Source organism: Panthera leo, chromosome C1 (assembly GCF_018350215.1).
Source record: "Panthera leo isolate Ple1 chromosome C1, P.leo_Ple1_pat1.1, whole genome shotgun sequence".
Lineage (NCBI taxonomy): Eukaryota > Metazoa > Chordata > Mammalia > Carnivora > Felidae > Panthera > Panthera leo.
In genome coordinates, this window is record NC_056686.1 from 219862764 (window position 1) to 219880767 (window position 18004).

At 51.5% G+C, this 18004-nt stretch overlaps 2 protein-coding genes and 1 pseudogene across 9 annotated transcripts in view; 2 read left to right on the forward strand and 1 right to left on the reverse strand.

Annotated features, from left to right (window-relative positions):
• The window catches only part of PASK (PAS domain containing serine/threonine kinase), a 42518-nt gene extending 36916 nt beyond the window's left edge, over positions 1-5602 (reverse strand). For 5 of the 6 annotated variants that reach the window (XR_006205808.1, XR_006205809.1, XM_042950819.1 and 2 more), the window contains exons 1-2: positions 5518-5602; positions 4167-4247 (exon numbers count right to left, since the gene is read on the reverse strand). The gene's annotated coding sequence lies outside the window, so the exon portion shown is untranslated. Of the gene's footprint in view, positions 1-4166; positions 4248-4684; positions 4793-5517 lie in introns of those variants that run through there. The other variant, XM_042950818.1, reaches the window with a different exon arrangement.
• The window catches only part of PPP1R7 (protein phosphatase 1 regulatory subunit 7), a 29786-nt gene continuing 16881 nt past the window's right edge, over positions 5100-18004 (forward strand). Inside the window, exons 1-8 of one of the 3 annotated variants that reach the window (XM_042950824.1) lie at positions 5100-5785; positions 8601-8741; positions 12831-12886; positions 13516-13581; positions 14121-14251; positions 14610-14772; positions 16594-16710; positions 17550-17654. In XM_042950824.1, the coding sequence (XP_042806758.1) occupies positions 5734-5785; positions 8601-8741; positions 12831-12886; positions 13516-13581; positions 14121-14251; positions 14610-14772; positions 16594-16710; positions 17550-17654 (831 nt within the window). In that variant the 5' untranslated portion in view covers positions 5100-5733. The remainder of the gene's footprint in view (positions 5786-8600; positions 8742-12830; positions 12887-13515; positions 13582-14120; positions 14252-14609; positions 14773-16593; positions 16711-17549; positions 17655-18004) is intronic. The other 2 variants (XM_042950822.1, XM_042950823.1) reach the window with 2 other exon arrangements.
• Positions 10025-12049, forward strand: LOC122227957 (annotated as a pseudogene).

Here is an 18004-nt window from a genome sequence, read left to right on the forward strand (position 1 = left end):
CTTCCTGCAGGAGGCACCAGCAGAGCTGAGCACTGAAAACTGGGATGAAGAAGGCTTCCAGGCAGACAGAGGCACCTTAAGACAAAGATTCCCACAGTACCCTGGGGAGTTTGGGACACAGGAAAGTAGGTGGAGATGGCCTGGAAAAGTCAGGCATACCTCCCAGGGCTTCCTAAGCCTGCCCAAGCAGTCTGGACTTCTTACCAAAGATTGTCTACACTTGGGAGTAACAGGACCAGATTGGCAGTTTACAAACATCACTCCAGGAGCAAAGGAGGTGGGGGATGGTGGGGAGGCAAGTAATACAGGCAAGAAATACAAGGTCTTACATTAAAGCAGTGGCAGAAAGAATACAGGAGCCCCCAAATATATAAAACAATTACTCACAAACATAAGCAACCTTATTGATAAGAATGTGGTAATTGCAGGGGATTTTAACACTCCACTTACAGAAATGGATAGATCATCTAGACACACGGTCAATAAAGAAACAAGGGCCCGGAATGATACATTGGATCAGATGGACTTGACAGATATATTTAGAACTCTGCATCCCAAAGCAACAGAATATATTTTCTTCTCGAGTGCACATGGAACATTCTCCAAGATAGATCGCATACTGGGTCACAAAACAGCCCTTCATAAGTTCACAAGAATTGAAATTATACCATGCATACTTTCAGACCACAATGCTATGAAGCTTGAAATCAACCACAGGAAAATGTCTGGAAAACCTCCAAAAGCATGGAGGTTAAAGAACACCCTACTAACGAATGAATGGGTCAACCAGGCAATTAGAGAAGAAATTAAAAAATATATGGAAACAAACGAAAATGAAAATACAACAATCCAAACGCTTTGGGACGCAGCGAAGGCAGTCCTGAGAGGAAAATACATTGCAATCCAGGCCTATCTCAAGAAACAAGAAAAATCCCAAATACAAAATCTAACAGCACACCTAAAGGAAATAGAAGCAGAACCGCAAAGACAGCCCAAACCCAGCAGAAGAAGAGAAATAATAAAGATCAAAGCAGAAATAAACAATATAGAATCTAAAAAAACTGTAGAGCAGATCAACGAAACCAAGAGTTGGTTTTTTGAAAAAATAAACAAAATTGACAAACCTCTAGCCAGGCTTCTCAAAAAGAAAAGGGAGATGACCCAAACAGATAAAATCATGAATGAAAATGGAATTATTACAACCAATCCCTCAGAGATACAAGTAATTATCAGGGAATACTATGAAAAATTATATGCCAACAAACTAGACAACCTGGAAGAAATGGACAAATTCCTAAACACCCACATGCTTCCAAAACTCAATTAGGAGGAAATAGAAAGCTTGAACTGACCCATAACCAGCGAAGAAATTGAATCAGTCATCAAAAATCTCCCAACAAATAAGAGTCCAGGACCAGATGGCTTCCCAGGGGAGTTCTACCAGACGTTTAAAGCAGAGATAATACCTATCCTTCTCAAGCTAGTCCAAAAAATAGAAAGGGAAGGAAAACTTCCAGGATCATCCTATGAAGCCAGTATTACTTTGATTCCTAAACCAGACAGAGACCCATTAAAAAAAGAGAACTACAGGCCAGTATCCCTGATGAATATGGATGCAAAAATTCTCAATAAGATACTAGCAAATTGAATTCAACAGCATATAAAAAGAATTATTCACCATGATCAAGTGGGATTCATTCCTGGGATGCAGGGCTGGTTCAACATTAGCAAATCAATCAATGTGACACATCACATTAATGAAAGAAAAGAACCATATGATCCTGTCAATCGATGCAGAAAAGGCATTTGACAAAATTCAGCAACCTTTCTTAATAAAAACGCTCGAGAAAGTCGGGATAGAAGGAACATACTTAAACATCATAAAAGCCATTTATGAAAAGCCCACAGCTAACATCATCCTCAATGGGGAAAAACTGAGAGCTTTTTCCCTGAGATCAGGAACACGACAGGGATGTCCACTCTCACCACTGTTGTTTAACAGTGTTGGAAGTTCTAGCATCAGCAATCAGACAACAAAAGGAAATCAAAGGCATCAAAATTGGCAAAGATGAAGTCAAGCTTTCACTTTTTGCAGATGACATGATATTATACATGGAAAATCCAATAGACTCCACCAAAAGTCTGCTAGAACCGATACATGAATTTAGCAAAGTTGCAGGATACAAAATCAATGTACAGAAATCAGTTGCATTCTCATACACTAATAATGAAGCAACAGAAAGACAAATAAAGAAACTGATCCTATTCACAATTGCACCAAGAAGCATAAAATACCTAGGGATAAATCTAACCAAAGATGTAAAAGATCTGTATGCTGAAAACTATAGAAAGCTTATAAAGGAAATTGAAGAAGATATAAAGAAATGGAAAAACATTCCGTGCTCATGGATTGGAAGAATAAATATTGTCAAAATGTCAATACTACCCAAAGCTATCTACACATTCAATGCAATCCCAATCAAAATTGTACCAGCATTCTTCTCGAAACTAGAACAAGCAATCCTAAAATTCATATGGAAACACAAAAGGCCCCGAATAGACAAAGTAATTTTGAAGAAGAAGACCAAAGCAGGAGGCATCACAATCGTAGACTTTAGCCTCTACTACAAAGCTGTAATCATCAAGACAGCATGGTATTGGCACAAAAACAGACACATAGACCAATGGAATAGAATAGAAACCCCAGAACTAAGACCCACAAACGTATGGCCAACTAATCTTTGACAAAGCAGGAAAGAACATCCAATGGAAAAAAGACAGTCTCTTTAACAAATGGTGCTGAGAGAACTGGACAGCAACATGCAGAGGATTGAAACTAGACCACTTTCTCACACCATTCACAAAAATAAACTTTATCCACAAAATGGATAAAGGACCTGAATGTGAGACAGGAAACCATCAAAACCTTAGAGGAGAAAGCAGGAAAAGACCTCTCTGACCTCAGCCGTAGCAATCTCTTACTCGACACATCCCCAAAGGCAAGGGAATTAAAAGCAAAAATGAACTACTGGGACCTTATGAAGATAAAAAGCTTCTGCACAGCAAAGGAAACAACCAACAAAACTAAAAGGCAACCAACGGAATGGGAAAAGATATTTGCAAATGACATAGCGGACAAAGGGCTAGTATCCAAAATCTATAAAGAGCTCACCAAACTCCACACCCGAAAAACAACCCAGTGAAGAAATGGGCAGAAAACATGAATAAACACTTCTTTAAAGAAGACATCCGGATGGCCAACAGGCACACAAAAAGATGCTCAATGTCGCTCCTCATCACGGAAATACAAATCAAAACCACACTCAGATATCACCTCACGCCAGTCAGAGTGGCCAAAATGAACAAATCAGGAGACTATAGATGCTGGAGAGGATGTGGAGAAACGGGAACCCTCTTGCACTGTTGGTGGGAATGCAAATTGGTGCAGCCACTCTGGAAAACAGTGTGGAGTTTCCTCAAAAAATTAAAAATAGACCTACCCTATGACCCAGCAATAGCACTGCTAGGAATTTACCCAAGGGATACAGGAGTACTGATGCATAGGGGCACTTGTACCCCAATGTTTACAGCAACACTCTCAACAATAGCCAAATTATGGAAAGAGCCTAAATGTCCATCAACTGATGAATGGATACAGAAATTGTGGTTTATATACACAATGGAGTACTACGTGGCAATGAGAAAGAATGAAATATGGCCATTTGTAGCAACGTGGATGGAACTGGAGAGTGTGATGCTAAGTGAAATAAGCCATACAGAGAAAGACAGATACCATATGGTTTCACTCTTATGTGGATCCTGAGAAACTTAACAGAAACCCATGGGGGAGGGGAAGGAAAAAAAAAAAAAGAGGTTAGAGTGGAAGAGAGCCAAAGCATAAGAGACTCTTAAAAACTGAGAACAAACTGAGGGTTATTGGGGGGTGGGAGGGAGGGGAGGGTGGGTGATGGGTATTGAGGAGGGCACCTTTTGGGATGAGCACTGGGTGTTGTATGGAAACTAATTTGACAATAAATTTCATATATTGAAAAAAAATAAAGTTGCATATGTAAAGTGAAAAAATAAATAAATAAAATAAATAAAATAAAGCAGTGGCAGAAAGATGGAGACAGGAACACACAGACAAAACTTGGCACAGAACTGACCTAGATACACTGGGTGATGAGCACGGAAGGAAAGGCATCAAGACGGCATCCCAAGTTTCCCGCTCAGGCCGCTGCCATGCTCTGGGAGAAGAAAAGCCGGTGAAGACAAGGTTCAGGATAAAGCCAGGTTTGTATGCGACACCCAAATGGAGATGGGGGAAGCAGTGGGCGTTCATGCCACAAATACCCGCTGGCAGGCACCGTTCTCGACGCTGGAGAGCAGCCGAGAGCAGGAGGAGGCCCCTGTTCTCCCGGACTCAACATCCAGAAGGGGGAACAGGCAACACGAGGTAAACAAAACACTCGCGGCCAACTCCGGGGTGGATGGCGCGCCGGTGGGGTTAGGCCCCGGCCGGGTCCCAGGGCCCTAGCGCGCCGCAAACGGCGGCAAGGCGGCAGCGGGCCACCACCAGCCGCAGCCACGCGAAGGGGACGCAGGGCTCGGGTGCGGCTCGTCTACGGGCCGCGCCAGGAGCCAGCGGGTCGCGGGCCGGCTCTCTCCAGTGCAGGCATCTCACCTGGGTCCTGCCAGGGTCTCCCAGCCAAGTTCGCTTCACCCGCCGGGAAGGAGCGCATCCTCGCCTCCGGCCCCACCGGCCAATCGCAGAACGACCCGTGCCGATTGACAGGCCCTACGAGCCAACCACGAGTGCTTGTGGGCGGGACTCGGCGAGCTTGCGCGGGGAAGCGGGCGCTAACGGTTGCTAGGGACGCACCGGACTCCCTTTACGGCGCCTCGGAGGAACCAAAAAAGATGGCGCCTCGGCCCGCGGGGTCTGACCGACACCGTTTCCTCGGGTCTCCGAATCCGGAAGGGTGAGCAGTGCGCAGCTCGCCTCTCTGCGGCCTCGGAGGTGGGGGGCGCGGAGGGGATCCCTCACGGGCCACGCACGCCCGAGGGACCGAGGGACCGACAGAGGCTGAGGCTCACAGTGGGCTGGGTCGACGTCCTGGACCCCCGAGAGGCTGTCCCCGCACCTGCGGGTGGAGCTGGCCCCCGGTGCTCGGGCCCCGGCCCCTGGCCTCGGCTCCGACTCCGGCACGAGAGCGGGCGCCCTGCGCTGAGCGTTAACTGGAGGCCATCCCTTCACACGGACTAAATCCGCGCGGCGACATCGGGACGAAATTGGCCACTGTACAGACGCAACCTCTGAGCCCCGGAGGGGCCGGCACGCCCTCGACTGGCCCGCACTTTGCAGCCCCACGCAGAGACCCTCGATGAGCCCCAAGCATTTCCCAGGTTCTTCTCTCCGCTCGCCTGCAGCCACGCCTCCGTGCATGAGGCCCCGACCGCCCCTGTCTTCTTCCCCGCTCCTCGCCTCCAGAAGCCTCCGGTGCGCTCTCAGATTACCTGTCCCTGGGAGGTGAGGCTGGCTACTCCTGGGGCTGAGGCCCGCATGGCCTCGCCAGTGGACTACAACTCCCATGAGGCGCGGAGGCTGCGCAGGCGCGTCGGGGGGTTCAAACCTGGGGTGGGATTCCATTGGCTGAGCAGCACTGAGTCGGGAGCCCTGATTGGCTGAGGAGCCTGAGGCGACAGATTCCGGAAAGGGGAAGAGCAGCCAACATGGCGGCGGAACGCGGCGCGGGCCAGCAACAGTCGCAGGAGATGATGGAGGGTGAGTGGCTTCGTGGGGCGGCGGCCCAAGGGCCCCGCGGGCGGGGAGGCAGCGGCCCGCGCCGGTCCTGCCTGAGAAAAACGGGACTTCCCGCCTCTAGCCGTGGCCTGGGCCCCGCCGCGCGCCCTGACAGCTGCCAGCCGGCTCCGCGGGGTAGGGGCGGCCCGGGACCCCGGGACCCCGGGCCGAGACTGCGGCAGTCAGGAAGGCGCTGGCGGCCAGGAGGCGCCGGACCCACGGCCGGTGGGAGGGGAGAGCGGCGGCGCAGTAGAGTGGGTGGGGACTGACGACGCGGTGGTTCGACAGCCCCGGCGTCCACCAGCTGGCGGGAGCCTCGTACCGAACCTCTCTCTGAGCCTGGCCCACGGGGTCGGTCCCTTGGGCAGCTACCTGGAAAAGTAAGGCGCACGGCCCCATGGGACCTGCCCCAGTCGGCTCGTAGGTGAACGTGGTGGAGGTGGAGAAGAGTCCTCTGTTAAGCAAATGTGTTGTGGGGAACGGGTGGCAAGGAGCCGAGAGGTTGAGTTCTGCAGAGGGGATGCCTGGTTTAAAAACTATTCTAGTTCCAAAAAGACTAAATTCAACTCTTTAGCTTTGTTGAAAAAAATCACATGCATATTGTGTGTGCATATAGTTATATACACACAGCAGTTGGAGAGCCAGTCATGTTTTCCTAGTGCTTATATGCTTTGGGCTCTGCTGGTTTGGAGGGGAAGTGGGGATGAGGTCAGAGCTCCAGAAGAGCAGCTACTGTCTGATGTGTAAACTACTAGGTAAGAAGGGAGGCGGGGTGCGAAGAGGAGCTGGCCTGTTTGGAGCGATGGCTGCCCAGCCAAAGCCACCTCTGAGCTGAGCCTTGACAGATAACTACAAATCACCAGGTTGGGGAAAGATCAAAGATCATTTCAGGAGAGAGAAAGACAAAGGCAAAGAGCTGTGAAAAGAATGCGGTCTGCCTGGAAGAAAATTTGACCAAGAATAACAGTCCTGTTGGAGGAGGGTGGCAAGAGAGGGTCATGGTGGACCTTGGTGAAGGGTCTTGGATCCCTTTAAGCAAGAAAGTGCCTCTTCCTGTCTGCTCTCCTCGACTCCCCGCGTCCCAGTCTACTCCTTCCTCTTCAACTGTTTCCATGTCTTGGTGAAAGGAAAATACAAAACCTAGGTGATCCTCTCTCTCCCACTCCCAGCCATCCAATTAATCAGTTCTGGTGACTCTATATCCTTAATATCTCTTAAGTCTTCAGTACCTCTTCCGTCCCCTTTGCCAAGACTTTGAACCACCCCATTTCCCAGTGTCCCAAAGTCACCTTATATTCTGATCTGCTGTCCCATGCTCCAGACCCTCTGCTGCCTTCAGGATAGAGTCCCAGGTTTCATTCGCTAGGTCCCTGCCACCCTGGTCTCAGCCACGCCACCCCATCTCCCAGTAGAACTTGCTCTCCCTTCGCCATGACCACAGAGTGCCCTGTGCTTGGTGATCACTAGTTTACTTAGTGTTGACTGTGTGTCACACACATGCTGACTGCTGCTTTTGTGCCTTTTCAACTTTAGCCCTGACAGCGCCTCTGGTAAATGGGTCCTAAACTAGCCTTCTACAGATGAGGAGAGTGAGGCTGGAAAAGGAAAGAGCCTGCCAACGCTATGTCTCTAAGGGCAAGTTGAAATCTCAGCTGGAGCCAGAAACATTCCAGAAACTTGGAGTCAAAGATCAGATTTGGATTTTAGAATCAAATCAGATTCTCTGGCAATGCAGAATGGATTCGACAGAGCCAGAAAAGCCACCGAGAGACCAGTCGGGAGGCCTGGCAGTTGCCAGGGTGGGGAAGAAGGAATGGATTTGGAGGTTTGGGAGGTGGGTTTAGTAAGGACTTGGTTTTATCCAGCAGTCCTTTCCTGGGTACTGTTTTGCTAGGCCCAGGAGGAGACAGAAAGGAGGAGTAGGACTCCTGTCCTCAAAGAGCACACCCCTCTGTGGATAAGCCGTAGGCAGGAAAGAAAATGCCTTCAGTATGGTTGATAACTCCCAGTAATTCATTAGTGTTTCAGCTCTTCCAGATTCCAAGACAGGTCATGGAAAATGTTGGAGAAAGGAAAATGATGTGACAGTCCCCCCAAAGAATTTTTATCAGTCTGCTATACTTAGTCATTGCCTTATGCATTAATTCAAAAAATATTTATTTACCAGCCTTTCAAAACTCTCGGCTGGTATCACTGTGTGCTGGTGTTTGGCATCAGTGACCTCTATGTGGGGCAGTTGGCACTACTGGCTGTCTTCTCCTTTGTCATTACAGCCCCCCCCCCCTCCCGCCCACAGTCTGATTTGAGTTAGTCTTGATTTCTTTCAGAACATGGGCCTGTGACGGGGCTGGTTTTCTTGGCCAAATGGATAGTGGAGCGTGGATGAAGGTATGTGGTGGGAGGGTCACACGGTCCCCTGTACACGGATGTCCAGGCTGAAAGTGAGCCGCGCAGGAGGTACTTCATTGCGTCGCTGTCAGTACGTTCGGTCACAGATGACCCAGGGCCTTCAGAACACCTGGTAATTCTTCAGTCTTCTCGAGGGCAGGAACAGTATGTTACTCATCTTCGGACCCCTGTGTCCTCCCTGCTCTGCCTTCCCCCACTCAAGTCGTCCCCACCTCTGTGCGCTGCAGGTGGCGCCCAAGAAATGGAATACAGATGTTTGTTGAACTGAATTCAACGAACGATTCTGAATGAAGTCTTTTTGAGTTACAACTGGATATCAGTCTATTCTGTGTTCTTCAGAAAGTCACATAAAGTGGCTGTGAATTCTTACTGATGTGTGTGCATTCAGTTGACAGGCGAGTCGAGTCTGAAGAGTCTGGCGATGAAGAGGGGAAGAAGCAGAGTGGCGGTATAGTGGCAGACCTCAGCGAGCACAGCCTGAAGGACGGAGAGGAGCAGGGGGAGGAAGTCCCAGAAGGTACCAGGCCGAGTTAAGAGCCTTTCACTCACTAAGGGCGGGAGGCGGGGTGGGTGCGGCCGTGTTGCACGGGATCCACCCAACACCCACCCCACGGTGGGTGTTGGGGAGGCAAGGGCGGCGGGAGGACTGCTGTGCGAGAGGGGGTTCGTTTGGCGAGCTCTCGTTCCGCTGATGCAGCGTCGGAGGCCCTCTGGGGGCTGGTGGCCGTGTGCTCTGGGGGCGGGCGCCCTCTGTGGTACTCCCTCAGTGAGCTGACTCGTGGACGGCATCCGCGGGCAGGATGCATCTCTTTGGAATTGCACTGAAGGCAAACACGACTAATGTTACTGGTGCTAGCGTGGCATCTGGAGCAGGATCGGAAAATCGCGTGATTAACCGTGTATTCGGAAAGCGAGATGTGAAATAAATATTTTGGCCGATGACGCTTTTGTTTCCTATCGTAGTAACGTACACTAATTTCAGAATAGCACTCTTAGTATTTTGGAGAAGTCGTTTGAGTCCTGCTTCACCATACTTCCAGGCAAGGATTGACTCCTAAGATACCTAGATGTTTGAAAAATTGTCTTAGGTGGAGACTGTCTCCATAGCCTCCTATTGTTTTAGTGATTAACAGCAACAAAATTAACTTACAGATGAGAAAAGTAAATTCTCAGTCCATAATGGGTGGTCTTTCACCCTACCAACCATGATCTTTGGTTAGAAAATAGATTTACATTGAAAAGAAGTGAGACAGGGGCGCCTGGGTGGCTCAGTCGGTTGAGCGTCTGACTTCGGCTCTGGTATGATCTCAGATCGTGAGTTCAAGCCCCGCGTCGGGCTCTGTGCTGACAGCTCAGAGCCTGGAGCCTGCTTCGGATTCTGTGTCTCCCTTGCTCTCTGCCCCTCGCCTGTTCGCACCCTGTCGCTCTCTCCCAAGACTACATAAGCATTAAAAGAAAAAAGGAAGTGAGACAGAGCATAGGAGCAGACAGAAAGATGTCCAAGGTATGTTATTAGGTGAGAGTAGCAAATTTCAAAACAGTATGCACGTTAAAATTTTATTGTTAAAAATATTAGTAATATGTGAGTTTTAACATACTTAACAGAGAAAACACATCAAGTTTCAGTTGAGGGTCTCCGAACAGCAGGTGTGAGAGGGTCTTGTACTTTCTGCGTTTTCGAGATTTATATACAATGTGTGGACTTCTAAGGTGTTGATAGTCACGTACTACCCTTATGATAAAAAGAAAACACAAATTTATAAGAAAACGAGACTAATTTTTAAAATAACATTGTGCTCTGTGCCAGTGAGGATGATTGGTAACTATGGCAACCTAATTTTAAGGCAAAAGGAGATTACCACGAAAGTATCAGCCACGTTTACTTTGGAATGCCAGAGTCGATATTCTGGAAGTGACGTGGGTGGAATAAGTACACGGGAATGATGGATGAGAGCTTTCGTTACTGTCTTAACTGAGTCACAGACGACCAAGAGAGTGGGAGCGTCGCCTGCTCTCGGCGTCTGAACACCTGGCGCTCGTGGAGAACCGGAGAGGCGGTGGGGCCCTGTCATGGGGCTTCTCTCCCTGGGTGGTGAGACCTGCTCCCTTGGCCTGCCCAAGGGCTCGTGGTGACAGAGTAGAGGGGCTGGACTTGAGCGCAGCTTGTCAAATCCAGAGTTCCTTCCTCCAGACCGCTGGCTGATCAGAAGCGCTCTGGGAATATACATTTTTATAAGTCCTTAAGAGAAACCAGGACTCACTCCCACTTGTATTTGTTTAAGTGCTAAGTTCAAATAAAACAAATTCAAACCTGTCGACTGTTACCTTTCACTTATTTTCCCTAGCTTTTTTTTTTTTTTTTTTTCCCTCAAAAGATCAATACGTGGTACATTTGGGAAAACATTCTAGGCTGGCGACTGTTTCAGAGGTGAAGCTGATGTTTTGAGGGGCCTGCCCTATGTGCTGGATGGACAGACAGAAGCATTTTACGCTGTGTGAGCACCTGTCCTGAGGAGAGCCCGGGCCCGGTTTCCACCCACGGGCCCTACTCCATTGTCTGCACCTGCCCTGGACTCTCCTGGCGCCCTGCTTTGGACACTGGGTGGCCTGGACACCTGCCTTCATTGCAGCTTCCTGAGTTCATGGACACTGCATTTGTGCTGCCTTGGGCTGAGGGGTAATTTGGCTATTTCTCTTGGTTTTGCCCAACTCCTTTCACTTCGTTCCTAGGTTGGTTGATATCCTCTAAAGTTACAGCAAATGACTCTGGCTCCACTTGCCCCCTGTGCTGCTGTCTTTTCTCACGTTCTGCTCTGCCACACCCTGCGCTGAGGTGACATATGCACCATCTCCCCCAGCAAGCGGGCTCGGCCTGCGGAGGACACCGCGAGGCTCTGCTTCGTCCTGCCCTCGGAGCACGCCACCGCTTTGACCGAGGGGTCTGTGCGGGCTGCGGGCTACGACCTACAACCTTTGCAATGCCCGTGATTATACAGTACCACCTATGGAGAAAACCCTTGTGGAAACACTCTTGCTTCCGGGTGCCGTGGAAGGGTAGCTCGCCATTTTGCTTAGCTGCGAAGCACTTCATAGATGTAGAAGCTGGCGTCACGGGTGAAGATTATAGAGGAAACGTGGCTGTTGTACGATTTAATTTTGGCAAAGAAAAGTTCAAAGTCAAAAAGGGTGATCGGATTGCACGGCTCATTTGTGAATGGATTTTTTTATCCAGACATGGAGGAAGTTCAGGTTTTGGATGACTCTGAAAGGAGTTCAAGACGTTTGAGTTCTACTGGGAAGAATTAAAATTTGTGCTAAGAATAGAAAATGAAAAGACATTTTTTTCCTTACAGAGTTTTTGCTAAAAGTGAAAAAAAAACTCTAGTAAATGACAAACCATAGTAAACGACATACTTTTGAACTGGCCGTTGTGGATTGTTGTGGAACAGGCACAGTTAGGAACCTGAACTCAGCCGGTGCCAGCCGGTGCTTACGCTGCTGGGTCCGGTCCGAGTGGCGTGCACCTCTCTGCTGCCTCCAGTCAAGGGGCCAGACTGAGCAGCAGACGGACCTCCGGCCTTGGTCCTTGGGAGGCCTGAGGGCTACAGCCGTGAGCCACCACAGAAGCCAGCACAGCTCTCCCACAGGGCAGAGGCGGTGGTAGGAGCCGGGCAGGACAGCACTGGGAACGACCGATTTGCGGGAGATCTGGGAGAGCGGAGGTTACACACTCCCACAGGAGCGTCACAGCCAGGCGGCCCAGTTTCTTCAACCAAAAATCGCAAGAGCAGAAAGGAACATTAGAGAAATGTCATCCAGTCACAATATATGCCCTTATTCAGATCCTAATAAAAGCAGACGGGGTGCGGGGGGCGGGGGGGAATGGGGGGAATCATAAGACAATTGATGAAATCAAAGAACGACTGTTACTTTTTTAAAGCATCGAATCCTTTCAGACACGCATGCTTCTGCAGTTCAGAGGAAATGAAGAGGGCTTCTTGGGGCTCTCCTCGGGCACCAGGGTGGGCTGGCCTTCTGCTGGGCCGGGCCCCCAGTGGGGGAAAAGCGTGTTTCCCTTGTTAGGGCTCTCCGGTCCGTCTGTTGAGCTGCGCTCTGTTGTGTTTTCCTCTTGGCAGACAAGCATTTAGAGATACCAGGCCACTTTCCAAAGCAATAAAAGGCACGTCCTAGCACATCTGACATGCCCAGCATGATCCATATTCAGATGGTCTGACATGTGGCCACAGACGAGAAAGGAAAGGTCAGGGAAGAGCAGGCTGCTGCCAGCTGTGCAGCTCTGGGCAGCCACCACCCCCACCCCCGTCCCCCCGCCACCGTCCTCCCTGCAAGCAGCTTCAGACTACATTTCCTTCCCTGGCAAGTTCACTGGCACAGATGGAAATTTGGAGACTTTTGCCAGTCACCTAATTCGGGAAAGTCAGAATGCTTGAATGGTGACCATTATCAGAACTGTGTTAAGCCGGCCACACCATCCAGGGCCCCCGCGCCACCCATTGGCGTCTCCTCTGCACTGATTCAGCTCTGTGAGCCAGGCAGCCCGAGTCCCAGCTCCACTGACATTCGGGCTCTGAATGGGCTGTTTTCCTTATTTTTTCAGAAGGACAAGAGCTGCCCGTGGATATGGAAACCATTAACCTGGACAGAGATGCAGAGGTAATGCCACCTGTTGGAGCCAGCCTCAGGGGCCATGGTGACGGACCACTCTGGCCGTCAGGGTATCTTCTGTGGAGGTGCTGGTTTAGTAAGCGATTACCCCAGGCGAGGTCGTCTGAGGCCCCTTGGTTGGGTCAGATTCTTTCTGTCCTTGTTTTTAATACCCGTGACTGAAACCCATTTCTGTGTGACCAGAGGGCTGGGCAGCAGACGAAACGCCCTTGGCTCCTAAATGCCACCGGTGGGTCAGGTGATGACTTTGTAAGTCGTGGGGGTCCTGGCCATCCCGGCATCTGAAACACACTGAGCGTCAACAGCTCAGTGTGCAGGAGACCGCCAGGTAGGGCAGACTCCCTGGCTGCCCTCGGCAGCTCACAGCTCCTGCCCATGGGGCTGCTGCGGGGTGAGAGAGGGGCTTTAGGTGAGAGAGGGGCTTTACGTACTGCTCATTGTTTTGTAAAACTGCTGAGGAATGTCTCACAGTGCTCCTGCATGTTGCTGTGGCCGGTCCGCTGCAGGCTCACCAACCCTTCCTTGCCCGCCCCTCCGCCCGCCAGGCCGGCCTCCTTTGGTCCTAGTCCAGGACACGGGTCTTCAGGCAACTGAGCCGGATTTCTTCTTCGTTTCAGGACGTTGATCTGAACCACTACCGCATTGGGAAAATCGAGGGATTTGAGGTGCTGAAGAAAGTAAAGGTATGAGGGGCTCTGTCCTTTGTCTCCTGGGGACACACGCACCCCGGAGCCTGTCCTACCCAAGGGACACAGGCACGTGCATCACTGAGACTCGGTTCTGCAGAAGGGGCTAGCCTCTGTCCAGAACTGACATCAGCACTTGTATCCTAAGCGTGGCCGGGTTTACAGAGGCCGATGGGCTCTTCCTGATGCCTGGCAGTGGTCCAGGGCAGGGCCTGCCTGCCGTTCAGCACACCCCAGCCTGTGTAGTCCTCAACTCATTTCAGTTAAGTTTGTTCAAATTCAGGCCCTCCAGAGGTTGGCCAGTGCAATCCCTGGCCAACGACCCCCTCACCGAGGAGGTGCACTCCATGCGGGGCCTGCCTCCAGCCTCCCTTTGGGTATCTGCCCATCCTCTCCAAGGTGGGCACATTTCTAGAAAACAACAGAAGGATGAAAACCGCATTCCCTGTCCCATGGAAGGTTTGTCCTGTAACACAGTTGGCACTTCCTCGTGACCTCTCTGCTGCCTATGTCACCTGTCCTTTTTCATCCCTCAGAGTCTCTGCCTCCGTCAAAATTTAATTAAATGCATTGAAAATCTGGAGGAGTTACAGAGTCTTCGAGAGCTGGACCTTTATGACAACCAAATCAAGAAGATTGAGAATCTGGAGGCGCTAACACAGTTGGAGTGAGTCATGAGTCCAGGGGACAGCTGAGGGGTCTGTCCATTCTCCCCAGAGCTGCCCTGGGCCCCACGCTCAGTCCTGGAGGGCCACCTTTGCCACAGGGTCCCACCCAGCGCCTGTCTCCATGGGTGGCGTTGGCTTGCCCACAGTCCCAGCCTGCAGGTTAAACCTTTGATTGCAGACTCCAGGCCGGTCCATTTAGGGGCCGGCACGATTGCTGCCGTCGGGGCGCCTGGAGAGTCGGGGTGGGCCGCTGGGTGGTGCCTGGCCCACCGGGTGGGGCGGTGCCTTTAGGTTGGTTGCATTCAGAGCTCTATTCCACCTGTTCTTATGAAAAAATTAACGCTTTGCTTGTCCCAGGATTCTAGATATTTCTTTTAATCTGCTGAGGAACATTGAAGGAGTCGACAAGCTGACACGACTGAAGAAGCTCTTCCTGGTTAACAACAAAATCAGTAAAATCGAGAACATAAGCAGCTTACACCAGCTGCAGATGCTGGAGCTGGGGTCCAACCGCATCCGGGTAGGTGTGGGGTGCGGCTGGCGGTGGCAGTTTCGAGATGTGTGTTTGGCTGTGGGTTTCATATCATATGGTTTTATTTTCCAGGAGAAAAGTGCCAACTGCAGGTCAGTGTTCACAAGAGCGTGCGCTCACACCACTCGGTCTGGCCCTTCTGTGCGTGTCTCTCACTTGCTCTGCATCCAGGTCACGACCTAACCTTAGCAAAGCGTCCCTGTGACGTTCTGCCCCAGGTGAACTGGTCAGCCCCAAACACTTTGCTTTTGAGTTGCTGAGGCTGTGTTCTTTGGTGGGCCTCTCTGAGGTGACAGTGCCCCAAGCACAGCAGAGTGGTGGCCTGCGGTGACCTGACCTCCACACGGGGGCCGTAGGAGGCACATTGCACCTTCGGGTGCTTGGCCGGCCCATCCTCCCTGGACAGCCGCGTACCAGCGGAACACGCCCCATGGCAGCCTAACATCGCGCCATTTACCGGGCCCTGACCTCTGGGAGCACTGGGCAGAGCAGGCAGGAGACGCTTTGGGAAAACGGTCTGGGGTGCTATAGGAGCAGTCCTTTACCCACCTGACTCATGGGTGCTGGGCACTGCCCGTGGTGGGAGCCACAGATGGGGTCACAGAAGGACTGACATGGGGGGGGGGGGGGGGGGGGGCTGCCAGCAGAGAAGGGGAAGGGTCACCAGGACGTGATGAGGGTACCTGCCAGCCAGAAGACCCCTCAGTCCTCACCCCACATCCCAGTGAAGCCATGCTACCGAGCCCGGGGCTTCCCGCTGGCCTTGTTGAGCAACTAAGAGCCAGTGTTTCCAAGCACTTCTTCACCTGCCTCTGTGTTGGGAGTAGCCCTGTGCCTGGCTTTGTGTCTACGGCACACCGTGATCCATCCCACTTGGCCCTGGAGAGCTGGGCAGGATGCAAACCAAGGAGGGCCTCTTGTGACGGTTGTTAGCAGGGACATGGCCCACATATCAGAGCACCATGTTTAAAACTAAAGAGTGGCCCAGACGTCAGCCCCTTCTATCAGGTATATCTCTGTAGAATGTTTGTAGGCAGCACGGTGGCCCAGGAGCCAGGAGCAGCTGGCAGGATCCTCCTGCTCTGTGCAGGCAGGAGCAGCTAAGGATCCATCCCCCTGGATCCTCCCCCCTCATAAGCACCCCCTAAGTCCCCCAAGTCCTGCTGTGAGGTGCAAGGGGGGATGAGGTCTGCACCCACTGCTCATTCAGTGTCTAAGGAAAAAGCTGGCAGTGAACTCAGGAGGAGGGAAACCGGTCCAGGCAGTCAGTGCTTGCTATGCCTGCTCTCCGCAGGGCCCTGGAATTTACAGTGAATAGAGGAGCACAGCATGCTGGCAAGGGGGGAGGGTTGTGGAAACTGAGGTAGGGGACAGAAAGCCATGGAACAGAGGCTCCTGCTCTCAGGAATCCTGGTTGGCATCCCAAGGTCAGAGCTGCTTCTGGGGAGACCTAAGCTCTTGGAATGCATCGTAAGGAACCCTACGTGGGATGACAATAACGTATCGACTCAACTTCAGCACTGAGAGGGACTTGAGAAATGTCCTCGTCTGTGGGTTTCAAACTGTGTCCCCTGACCTTGAGCTCTGGGGGTGGGGGGCACCCAGGAGACAAGGCCTTGGACTAGCCACCTTTTCGCATTCTGTACTTTCAAGTGAGACTTCATGGGAGAATTTCCCGAGTGGATAAGTAAATTGACCCCGTCCCAGGGCTCAAGTCCAGATAGCTGTATCTCCTCGCCCGGCACCTTTCCCTCTCCAGTCTCGCTGGTCAGCCACACAGTGCTAACTGCTTCTCTGTCTTTTTCGTAGGCAATTGAAAATATTGACACGTTAACCAGTTTGGAGAGTTTGTTTTTGGGGAAGAACAAGATCACTAAACTTCAGAACCTGGACGCACTTACCAACCTGACGGTCCTCAGTATGCAGGTACTGACCCACCTTTGCTCCCATCTGGCCAAGCCCCGGCCGGCGCACCGCTGCCGAACAGCCTTCACCTTTGTCTGCCACCGCGTCCGGGATCGACGCTACTTTTACCACCAGTGAGCAACCGAAATGTTAGGTTTCAGAGACTTAGACGTACGTGTGTGTTATATGCACACACAGCTAAAAGTTCCCTCCCTGGGCGGTCTCTAGCCAAGGGGGCTTCTTGAGAAGGCTGCGTGTGCATGCTCTCAAGCCTCCTGGAGTGTCGGGCTCAGTGGTGGGAGCACTCCTTGCACACCCACACAGAGAGCACAGCCCTGGGAGGGACTGGCAAGCACGCCCAGGTTCAGGTTCAGGCCGCCTCTTCTGCTGGAAGCGAATGAGTGGAACCGGACCCTCGAGGTGAGGTGCAGGAGGGCATTCTGGCTGCGGCAGGTCCGCCAAAACCACCTGTGCCTTTTGTGAAGCAGACATTCTGCAGACTCTTAAAAAAAGAGGGCCTTGTACTTGAATTTGAGTTACAGTATGTCCTGAAAGAAATGATAAGTGATTTATTTTACAGCATTCAGTATATTTGACATTTTTGAATTACTGAATTAACTGGGGTAGGCCTTCCCCGGGCACACCTAAAAGAGTGAATTCCTCGCCTAAAAGCCCCCGGCCTTCACACACGCATTCTAGCCAGTGCAACAGCCTCGAAATGTTGATCTCTTTCTCTATGTGAGTTCCCACCCAGCGCGCTTAAAGTGTCAGCTCCTCAAGAGGAGAGCCCTCCTTTCCTAAAAGCCGTTTTTTCCATACCCTCCGTGCTATCCTGATGGTTGTTGCTCTTCCTGTCACAGAGCAACCGGCTGACCAAGATGGAAGGTCTGCAGAGCCTGGTGAACCTTCGAGAGCTGTACCTGAGCCACAATGGCATCGAGGTCATCGAGGGCCTGGAGAACAATGTAAGACATCCGCTGGTCCGGGGCGGTATGGGCATGGGGACCGGGCAGCCGCCAGCCTAGGCCTGGTCGGAAGAAGACTCGCTGCCTCGAGGGGCTCGTGGTAGAGACCTTCCCAAGTCTGAAAACAGAGAGCCCCGTCTTCACACTAGCACGTGCATAAAACACACACAGTGCTCCCCCTCCCCTTGGGGGAGCACGGAGCTGTTGCTGCATGCCGTGCGCACCATACGGTCACCAGCGGCACCGCAGCCATTTGGGAAGAATTTTGGAACACGGACCCCGCGCGTTCCTAGGTGCCCCGTGCTGCAGAGGGCTGGCAGGTGCCGGCTGCCGTCTCCCCCCCTCCATTC